Here is an 11,171-nt window from a genome sequence, read left to right as displayed (position 1 = left end):
TATTTGTGATTTTGTGCTCATATTTGTGAAAATAAATGTAACATTTGAGTTTCACCATGAAGATTCGAAATTGGCTTAATTCATTCCATGTCAAATTTAGTCGCTGACTACTCAACTAATGATTTTCATTAATCGTCCAAACCCTAGCCAGGGCATTCCAAATGCCGGTTCCAAATGAGTCCGGTTGTGCCAAGAAGGGCATCTGGTGTAAATTTTGACAAACCAAAATTGCAGATCACAAATTGAATTTCCATACTGATATGGCCCAGTCCTCCTGATGCATGCTTTATGCAGATGACACTGTGCTGTGCAACACAAAAAGGTAAAAAGCAAAGATGCTGAAAAAAGAGAATGTCTTTGGAAGGCAGCGGTATTTACGGTTTACTAATGATTAAAATTCAGAAATCAGCCTGCAGAGACCATTACTGAAGGACTTAAAATGTTTAAATAGGAACAGTCAAGCTGAACATGGAAAGTTTGTTGCAGAAACAACCAAAGGTGTACACTGACTGAATGGAATAAACAAGAGGATAATGAGGAGTGTTGTGGTAATATCAGCAATGCTGTATGATCCTGAAACCTGGGCAGTGAAGGGGGTGCTGGTGATGAATCTGCCAGAAATGAGAATGTTTCTGTGGATATGTGCAGTTTAAAAGGACAATTGAGGTTCTTTGGACAGGTGATGAGAAGAGATGTCAAATATGACAGGAACAGTCATTTAATAATGTGGATGTGAATACATAAAGGAGGATTTGAAAGAAAATGGGCTGAGAATTATCTGACATGACAGCGGGGGACCAGACGAGAAAGAAGAAAATAAGAATTTATTGTGGCTGTAGGGCTAAAAACAGGACACCTTTATTTTCAAGGTAACATTCCGGAAGAAGACGTGAGATCTCGTGCAGTGGTACCTTAATATAAAGTATATGGATATGATTCAAATATTTACAGATGGATCTAAAGATCCAGTCACAGGAAAGACAGGAGTAGTGGTTTAAATTCCTCAATTTCATAAAAAGACTGTCAGATCATTTAGCTTACGGTAGAGGAGGTGAAGTTCAGTTGCCAGGTCACTCACTCACTCATCTTCAACCGCTTACTCCAATTAGGGGTCACGGGAGGCTGGAGCCTATCCCAGCAGCCATAGAGCGTGAGGCGGGGTACACCCTGGACAGGATGCCAGTCTGTCGCAGGGACACATATAGACAAAGAAACACATTCGCACACACACACACACACACACACACACACACACACACACACACACACACACACACACACACACACACACACACACAGACAATTTAAAGTTTCTAATCCACCTAACCTGTATATCTATGGTTGTGGGAGGAAGCCGGAGCACCCGGAGAGAACCCATGCAACATGGGGAGAACACGCAAACTCCACACAGAAAGGCCACAGATGGGAATTGATCCCATGACCTTCTTGCTGTAAGGCGGACCCGACGCCACGAGGGGGCGTTTGGGGGCGACGCCCCCTCACGTCATCAACCCCGCCCCCTCGGATGTGAGAGTTATCAAAAAATAAAAATAAAAACGAAAGAAAAAGAAATACTGAAAAATATAGCAAAATATTAGTTATTCAATAATATCACGTATTTAATAAATAAAACAAATTAATTAAATAAAGTAATTAATTTTAAAACAAACAGATATGGCGCGGGTCTGTGTTCAAGCGATTTGATAGGTTGAGGGTTACGCTTGTCAGTGCGGCAGAGGGCAACGATCCCGAGTCCAGCGATTACGGCAAGGTGAACGAACTAAAGCATGCTCGATTTATTCAAGCAGTGTCAGAGCTGGATTCCTGGGATTCGTCAAGTCCAGTTAGTGCGAGAACTCTTTCTCAACATTAAAAAGAGTGTTCAGTGATCACAGACGCAGCATGCTGCATGAACGAAAGGCGAACTTAGGCTGGGCAGGCACGATATTTTCAATCGTTGTACTCGGCTCCAGCTCAAACTGTGCGACAAAACCGCAGGGTTTAAAAGTTCAGAGCGCACGATTCATGTTCTCACACTGTGCAGGCCGACGCTCTGATGCGATCTGACTGCTCACATTGTACGTTCAAAAACCACACGTCGGAAGATTTTTTTTCTTTAAAAAAAAAAATGACTTCATGCCTATCAGCGCGCACAGTGAGTGAAATCAGGTGGGGGGACTGAACGTATATGCGCGCGCGCACAGCAGACAGCAACATGATCCATGAGAGGACAGTAAAAAATGAAAAACATTCAGGTGTTGCTACTTACAGTGTTGTATAAATAAACTATATTTCATACGGAGTCATACAGCTGTGCAAGGTGCAGCAACTTATTCCCTCATCTGTCGTAAATCCTGCTGTTGTCTGTTTTTTTTTTTCATTTGCCTTGAATTTCCTTCTACTAGACTAGAGTGCAGTGGGCCCCAGACCCGGGGTCTAAAGCTGCACCCTTACCCCCCCCCCCCCCCGAGAATTCTGCTGATTTTTTTTCTGCTGATTTTTTTTTTCTGATCTGGATATCAACGTTATGTATTTTCTTTTCATTGATAATAAGCAACAAGCACTAACTGTTACACAGCTGTTATCACACACCCTCAAGTTTCAATTTCCTCTGCCAGAGTAATCCCTTAAGTGATGAAAGGGGAAACTGCTAGATAAACTTTTCCCATGGGGGTCGAGCATTTTTGCTCCCTGGTCCCTATCCTCCTCTGATATCAAACAGATTAGTAGGCTTGTAAATACCCATGTAGACACACAATTACACTTGTCTGGTTTGTAAAAACATGTTTGTATGTATAAGCTGAGAAATAAAGGGAGCTTCTCCTTCCTGTTGCAAATACTGTAAAGGTGCAAATATTCGCGTGGGATTTATCCTGCGAATTTCGTGAGTTAAACAAGGTCGCCAAATTAAATACCGCTATTTTAATACATAATGTACATATTCATAATGTAAACGCGAATATTAGTACCGCTAAATACGAGGTCTGTTAGAAAACTATGCGACCTTTTTATTTTTTGCAAAAACTATATGGATTTGAATCATGTGCGCTTGCATCAGCCAAGCTTGAACCTTCGTGCGCATGCGTGAGTTTTTTCACGCCTGTCGGTTGCATCATTCACGACCGACAGGTTTGCATTAATGTTATCTTGGTTCTTCCTGGGTGGTTCTTATGGCAACTGATCCAATCCCAAGCAAGGACTATTTGTATATAAAAATGTATTTCCAAAAATGATACATTTTGGGTTTCAAATGAAATTTATGTAGCTTTTTACCCCTCGAAATCCTCAAAAAGCTTCAGCTTTGGGGGGCTTTGCTCCCCTGAGCCCCCCATGAGGGCGTTGCCCCTCGACCCCACCAGGGGCCCTACGGCCCACTGAACCCCCAACTCAAGGATTTGAACCTGTTATGTGTCGACGCGGGTTGAGGAGCGGACCTGCATCTGACAGAACCCAGCGCTAAAAATAACCAGAAAGCGGTTCCAAAACAAAACAATTTATTTTTTACCCTCTTTGGTGCATAACAATGTGTACAAACTAAACAGCGTCTTTCTGGTGGAGTGAAGGCTGGCACGCTCTCCAGCGCCCGTAAGGATCAAAGCCCGGCGTTCCTGGACCCACTACCACCGCCAAACACCCCCCAGGTGGACACGACAAACTGACTCTCTGTGAAGCAAAGAAGAGGTGAGGTAAGTCAGCAGTTACAACAATATCTTTCAAAAGACACACGCTATCAGCAACACATTCAGGTCTGTATCTTTTTTAACGTTATGCAAATGAGCAGCTTCTCACAACAGGTGGAGGATCACTTATCCGCACGCCACAGCAGTGAGAAGCAAGCTGCACAATTCTCATCACAATTCAAGTATACTGTGTAACAAAACACCAAGTTACTATCTACAATTAGTCAAACACTTAATCACCTTTGATGTGTGCTGACAGCATGTGTCCTCACCCTTCCTTGCTTCACGGGCTCGATGTGTCAAACCCAGGTGCGGTCCTCAGCGTCTCACAAACGAACATCACAAGGTCGAGTTCCCGGCAGTTCTGCTTGAATCACACATGACTTAAATGCAGAACGCCATCCAATTATCTGCTTCAGCTGAAAGTCTTTAAGGTTGCATGTGAGCACCAGTCACAGGTGCTGCACATGATGTTGATGAGGGTGAGGACTCTTCAGCCAGCACCTTCTCCACAGACAAATCAGTTTCCATGCCACCTGAAGAGCAAAGAAAAGAAAAGAACACCAAAATATCCAGCCACACCCCCCAACACACAACAGAACCCCCTCTTTCACATTCCTATATACGGCCCTGGGCTAGCATCCAGTTTCCACACAGAATTTTATGTTAAGATATGGACTTTTATGGTAAGATAAAACTTATGTATTGTTGTAAATATATCTACATGAAAGGTTTATCTTTGACCCGTTGTGTGACTGTCATGCCCAATTGCGCTGTGTTTGCGCTTGTGATGGAGGGCTGTATGTGGGGTTAATCTACTGTCTCGTGTGGTTTCTCAGATCAGTTGTTGGTTTGGTTTTGTGGTATGCAGGAGATCACTTGAGCGAGGGTCTATACCAGACCTGGGCAAACTGTGGCCCGGGGGCCACATGTGGCCCTTTGCATATCTCTGTCCGGCCCTCATGAGGTCTGTGATTATTATTACATATATTAAAAATGTCAAGCTTGTGTGTTCCAAATCATTAGAGAGGTTTATTTAGGTATATTTACATATTTACATATTATTACAATAATAAAAATTACCTATAAAAGCTATTAAATAGGTAATTTTTTGTAAACTTTGTAATGGGAGACAGCCGAGTTATCGATGGTGTGGCCCTCGGGCACAATTCAGGTTCCCTATGTGGCCCATTGTAAAAATTAATTGTCCACCCCTGGTCTATACGTTACAAGATACAAGATAATTTATTGATCATATGCAGGTTAACACAGAGTCAACAGTACAATGAAATGCTTAGGATGAGAAGGACTGTTCAAACTCGCAGGAAGTACTAATAGCATGCAATATAATACTGAAAATATAAGCATATAAAAAATTATTAAATAATAATAATAATAATAATAGTCAGCAGTAGTCAGGTTGTAGTATTCACAGGTTGTAGTATTGTTCATATTGCACATAGTATTGCACGACATATTGCACAGTTGTGTAGCAAGTTATTGCACAGGTAATAATAAATAGTAAAAACTGAGATGAGTTATGAAAGGTAAGGTGGTGACATACAAGATACAGTCACATTGAAAACAGCAATAGACATATAATGTTAAAGAAGTGGATTAGTGCAGTGTTATTATCATAGTTCTGTGTTATTTCGAGTTCAGTAGTCTGACAGCCTGTGGATAGTAACTGTTCCTGAGTCTTTTGGTACGGGCTGGCAGGCTCCTATACCTCCTGCCAGAGGGTAACAGTTTGAGTAGTCCTTTTGTGGGGTGAGTGTGATCGTTAATGATGCTGTGTGCCTTACGCTGGCACCGACTGTGGTAAATGTCCTGGATGGTGGGAAGACTGCTGCCAGTGAGGTCCTCAGCTGTGCACACCACCCTCTGCAGTGCTTTCTGACTCTGGCTGGTGCAGCTCCCGTACCACACTGTGAGGCAGCCTGTCAGCACACTCTCGATGATGCACCTGTAGAAGTTCGTGAGGATGGTGGTGTTCATGCCAAACTTCTTCAGCCTTCTCAGGAAGTATAGTCTCTGCTGGGCTTTCTTAACCACAGTGTCTGCATGTAAGGTCCAGGATAAGTCCTCGGTGATGTGGACGCCGAGGAACTTGAAGCTGCTGACCTGCTCCACCTCGATGTTGTTGATGTGGATGGGGGAGTGCTGACCTCCGCGCTGTCTCCTTAAGTCCACTATCATCTCCTTAGTGTTGCTGACGTTCAGAGAGAGGTTATTCTCCTGGCACCAGCTGGTCAGTGATTTCACCTCATCTCTGTAGGCAGTCTTGTCGTTGTCAGTGATGAGGCCCAAGATGGTGGTGGTGGTGATGGTGGTGTCAAGCAGTGCTTGGCTGTACAGTCATATGTGAAGACGGAGTAGAGAAGTGGACTGAGAACACAGCCCTGAGGAGTCCCCGTGCTGAGGACAAGTGTGGAGTGTCTGCCGATTCTCACCACCTGTGGTCTGTTAGTGAGGAAGTCCAAGATCCAGCAGCATATGGACTTCTCCAGGCCTAGGGCAGTGAGCTTGGTGACCAGTTTGGAGGGGATTATGGTGTTGAATGCTGAGCTGTAATCAGTGAAGAGCATTCTCACATATGTATTCCCCTTCTCCAGATGTCTGAGGGAGGTGTGAACTGCCAGAGCAATGGTGTCCTCTGTCGACCTGTTTGCTCTGTATGCGAACTGCAGGGCGTCTAGGGTGTCGGGGAGGGAGGCACAGATATGTTTCTTAATGATCCACTCAAAGCACTTCATGATGACAGATGTGAGTGCTATGGGCCGAAAGTCATTTAGGCAGGTTGCTGTGGGGGTCTTTGGGAAAGGAACAACGGTGGAGGTCTTGAAGGTAGTGGGCACAATAGACAAGCTCAGTGACAGATTGAAGATGTTGGTAAACACCTCGGCGAGTTGGTCAGCACAGACTCTCAGCACCCGCCCTGGGATGCCGTCGGGCCCGAGAGCCTTACGAGGGTTAACTTTCTTGAATGCCCGTCTCACTGTAGCTGTGTCTATGTGGAGTGTGGCATCCTCACTGTCCATCCTCATCTATTCAAATTCAATGGCAGCATTAATCAGCATATTTAAAAGGACTTTTTCTCGCCTTATCTCTCCATTTCCTCATTCGTCAGACTCAATTAATGTTCCACCCCCAAACATGTGGTGGCGGTAATGCACTGTGTCGGTTTGGAAATCGCCAATAAACTTGACAGAAGAAGAAGAAGGCGGTTCTTCAAATCCTTGAGGATGCCGTTGATTAAATACGAGTGAGTTTTAGATTAAAGTTGTGCATGAATCTGTTTTACGGCTCCAGTGTATGGAGCCATTATTGTAGCAAAAGTATTTGCAAATCCGTATTTTGAGGAGAGAGACGAAGGTAAGGCTGAAAAAGCTAACTAGCTAATGTTAGCATAACCCTTAGAGTTCCGCGTGGTTAAACTGCACATTAATTATGTTGACGTTTTAACTATAGGTCATATTAAAATTTGCTGTAACCTGAGTTATGTGCCTGGGCCGTTGTCAGAAATTAAGATTGTGGCTCAGCTGTCTTGGGTGCTGTAGTTACTGTACAATTTGCTAAGCGTTGTCTGTTCTAAGTTCATGTTATGGGAAACCAATACAAAGTTAAAGAGGGACTAGCTTAAAAACAATCAATCAATCAATTTTTTTATATAGCGCCAAATCACAACAAACAGTTGCCCCAAGGCGCTTTATATTGTAAGGCAAGGCCATACAATAATTATGTAAAACCCCAACGGTCAAAACGACCCCCTGTGAGCAAGCACTTGGCTACAGTGGGAAGGAAAAACTTTTAGTTTAGCTAATTGGTGTGTGTTCTCTGGCTTCATGGATAGATAAAGCTGGGTATCATCTGCGTAACAATGAAAATTTAAGCAATACCGTCTAATAATACTGCCTAAGGGAAGCATGTATAAAGTGAATAAAATTGGTCCTAGCACAGAACCTTGTGGAACTCCATAATTAACTTTAGTCTGTGAAGAAGATTCCCCATTTACATGAACAAATTGTAATCTATTAGACAAATATGATTCAAACCACCGCAGCACAGTGCCTTTAATACCTATGGCATGCTCTAATCTCTGTAATAAAATTTTATGGTCAACAGTATCAAAGCAGCACTGAGGTCTAACAGAACAAGCACAGAGATGAGTCCACTGTCCGAGGCCATAAGAAGATCATTTGTAACCTTCACTAATGCTGTTTCTGTACTATGATGTACAATGCCTACTTTATCTGATAAAACCTACAGAAAACATTAATTTCCCACTCTTCTTATGAAATTTTTTTTTTTTGATCATTAAAATGATAAAGAATTCATCTGATTGGTCAGAAATTTTATGACGTATGTGTGGGGACCATAATGTGACTGCTGTCATGTGACTGCTGCCATATTTAACTTATTGTGTAGAAATCTGGGGATCAACATATACAACTTATATACAACCTTTGTTTATTCTGCAGAAAAGGGCTTTAAGGGTGATTAGCAACAGTGGTTTTAGAGATCCATCTAATCCATTGTTCATTAAGTACAGGGTACTTAAATTTCGTGATTTGGTCGATTTGAAAATATTACAATGTACCAAGCTAATAAAAATGCTTTACCAACAAACATTCAAAATATGTTTGAGAAAAGAGTAAGTAGTTATAAACTGAAAGGAATAGAAGTCTTTAGAAAACCAAGATACAGAACCAGAGTAAAAGAACAGAGTATTGCAGTAAATGGTGTAAAATTATGGAACAATCTCAGCAAAGAAATTAAAGAATTAAGGTCGCTTAAATTATTTAAAAAACGTATCAAACTAGATGTATTAAGTAAGTATGAAACTATAAAATAAGTTAGTGGGCTGTAAGGAAGTAAAAAAAAAACAAAACAAAAAAAAAAACGTAATTTGTTAATAATGTATAAAATGTTTTAAGTTTAAAAATGTAACCTGTCAGAGATGTAATCTATTTAATAATGGTCATAATTATGAAATAAGTCAGTGGTATGTGACAAGTTTAAAGAAATACAATCTGTTAAATAATGTTGAAAAATGACGCTGGATATTGAAAGATTGTATTGTAAAAAGGGGCAGAAAATAAAAGACTTGTTCTTCTCTCTGCTCCTTTTCATTCTGGTAATGGAGATGCTTTATTTCTGCTTTTCTGTTTTTTTTCTTTTAAATGAATGAAATAAATAAATAAATGAAATGAATGAAAAAATACTATATGTAATAGAGATATAAATGAAAGTAGTTGTGCAAAATGATGGGGATTTGGGCGCTTCAAAAGTTTTTTTTTAAACAATATAATTTCACTCAGCTGTCCTTACAAGGACACTCTGGGCCCAATGCAGAAAGAGCAGGCTGAACAGCTCGGACCTTCTACTGGAGATAAGGAGAAATCTGCTGGCTGTGGTATGAATTGGTGCACAGTGGCATTATTTTGAGACACTACAACATTTCAGCTGCTTGTCCTAAAAGTTTCCTCCTTTCACCAGCTGAACCAGAACCTGCACGGCCGGTGCAAAATAAGACTGGCAAGTATGTGCCCCCAAGTCTAAGGGATGGAGGCGCACGAAGAGGAGAATCCATGCAGCCCAACCGCAGAGATGTTGTCTATCATCTGTCCTTTCAGTGTAGATGTACTGTATTTTGTATGTCCTTTTTTATTTTTTAACTAGTTTTGGAGGTCCTGTGCCTTGCATACCAAAAAAAACACATGTAGTAGTTGTTGTTGTTGGTAGTAGTAGTAACTATTTATATGGGACTTACCCAGGAATCAAAGCACTATGCAAAGTAAATTCTAAGAATGAAAGAATCAGTTCCAATAATAAAAATAGTACATGAAATCTGCAATTAAGAGTTGAATCAAAAATAAAAATGGATTCGTGTTTTTGTTGTGGTGGTCTAGCAATCTCTATTTTTGTTCAAACTGCATCAAATAACATCCAGATTTATTGCCTATTGTACATTTGACCATCTTGCTTATTTTTGGAATTCAACAGTACTTGTTACACACCACAAGTTGAGCGAGTCCTATATAATTCCATTATTCAGTTCTTTTTTGTTGTCATCGGTGTCCATCTGACAATTTCTGTTGTCCAAACTCATCAATTTGCATCCAGTACATCGTCTGACACATTTGCCCAGCTTGCTTATTTTTGGAATTTAAAAGTCCTTATTTTAAGTAACAGTACAGGCTGTGGTGTGCACATGTGCTGATTCCTGTCTTATTAAACAGTTAAATTGAGGTTGTCGTACAGAAAAAAAGATGTGACTTGTATTCTAGAGAATATGGAAAACATGAACAATGTGACCTTTTTCCTGACAGCTCATGACAACGCTACCATCCATGTGACCAATCTGTCTGAAGGCACTCGTGAGAAAGATTTACAGGAGCTCTTCAGACCATTTGGATCTATCTCCAGGATCTATCTGATCAAGGACAAGAACACGGGACAGTCAAAGGTTAGGACTTGTTTTTAAAAATGTGATATTACATCTAGTGTACGACAGGCATGCATGATCAACTTTAATCTATTTCCAACTGACTTGAGACACCTCAATTTCATGGGCTCATGAAAAATATCAAATACTTCTTGAGGCCTCACTTAACCACCATGACTAATGGTGTGTTTTTGTCATTCTTCTTTCTCTCCTTCCTCCTCCAGGGCTTTGCCTTCATTAAGTTCAGTCGTCGGGAGGACGCAGCCAGAGCCATCGCAGGAGTGTCGGGTTTTGGATACGATCCTCGTCTTAATGTTGACTGGGCCAAATAAGTCATGTTGTCAGGATTAAGTGTTTTAAAGCATGTTTTTGGTTACTGATATTATTTAAACTCTTCGTTGCAGGCTGTCAAACAACTGATGACTCAACCAGAATATTCCATGATGATGCCAGATTTTGTTGAACTGAAATGTGGCTCTTACCAAAATAAATTCTTCAGCTTTTCAGAATCACCTGATTTGTCAAGGAATAACAGATAATCTCTGAAGTACAGAGTTCACATCCAACAACTGGAAAGGGTGTTTGACAATATAAACAAATGGATCTAACATCTTCATAGGCTTTAACAATCTTAATTATACTTCTGTAGTTTGCTTTTCAAAATGTGTCAATTGTAATCAGTCCAAAATTATATTTATTCTAAAATAAAATTTTTATTCAAACAAAAATAGATGTAAAGTGCATCCAGAAAATGTTCACAGCACTGGATTTTTTTTTCCACTTTTTATGTTACAGCCTTATTCCAAAATGGGTTAAATTAATTATTTGTCTCAAAATTCTACACATAATACCCCATAATGACTATTTGGGGGGGGGGGTTAAGAAATCACATGTACATAAGTATTCACAGCCTTTGCCTTTAAACTCAAAATTGAGTTAAGATGCATCTTGTTTCTACTTATCATCCTTGAGATGTTTCTACAGCTTAATTGGAGTCCACCTGGGGAAAATTCAGTTGATGGGACATGATTTGGAAAGACACT

General features: G+C 40.8%; 1 protein-coding gene across 1 annotated transcript; it reads left to right on the top strand.

Moving 5' to 3' along the window:
• The first annotated feature begins 6,850 nt into the window (after positions 1–6,850).
• On the top strand, positions 6,851–10,637 carry LOC117527984 (eukaryotic translation initiation factor 3 subunit G-like). Its single transcript, XM_034190504.1, has 6 exons — positions 6,851–6,945; positions 9,002–9,096; positions 9,180–9,335; positions 10,013–10,149; positions 10,353–10,456; positions 10,533–10,637. Exons 1-6 carry the CDS (start codon positions 6,851–6,853, stop codon positions 10,546–10,548), a joined length of 603 nt encoding a protein of 200 aa, XP_034046395.1. The 3' UTR covers positions 10,549–10,637.
• The last annotated feature ends 534 nt before the right edge of the window (positions 10,638–11,171 follow it).

The sequence above is a fragment of the Thalassophryne amazonica genome, chromosome 16 (genome assembly GCF_902500255.1).
Source record: "Thalassophryne amazonica chromosome 16, fThaAma1.1, whole genome shotgun sequence".
Lineage (NCBI taxonomy): Eukaryota > Metazoa > Chordata > Actinopteri > Batrachoidiformes > Batrachoididae > Thalassophryne > Thalassophryne amazonica.
Note: the sequence above shows the minus strand (reverse complement) of the source record. Positions and strands in the feature narration are given on the sequence as shown.

What these genes read in the sequence shown, in the direction of transcription:
- LOC117527984 (XM_034190504.1), top strand. Translation starts at nt 6,851, where the DNA reads ATGCACTGTGTCGGTTTGGAAATCGCCAATAAACTTGACAGAAGAAGA. An exon ending in ATGCCGTTGATTAAATACGA is followed by an intron (nt 6,946 to 9,001) that starts GTGAGTTTTAGA and finishes AATTTCACTCAG; the next exon opens with CTGTCCTTACAAGGACACTC. An exon ending in AGAACACGGGACAGTCAAAG is followed by an intron (nt 10,150 to 10,352) that starts GTTAGGACTTGT and finishes TTCCTCCTCCAG; the next exon opens with GGCTTTGCCTTCATTAAGTT.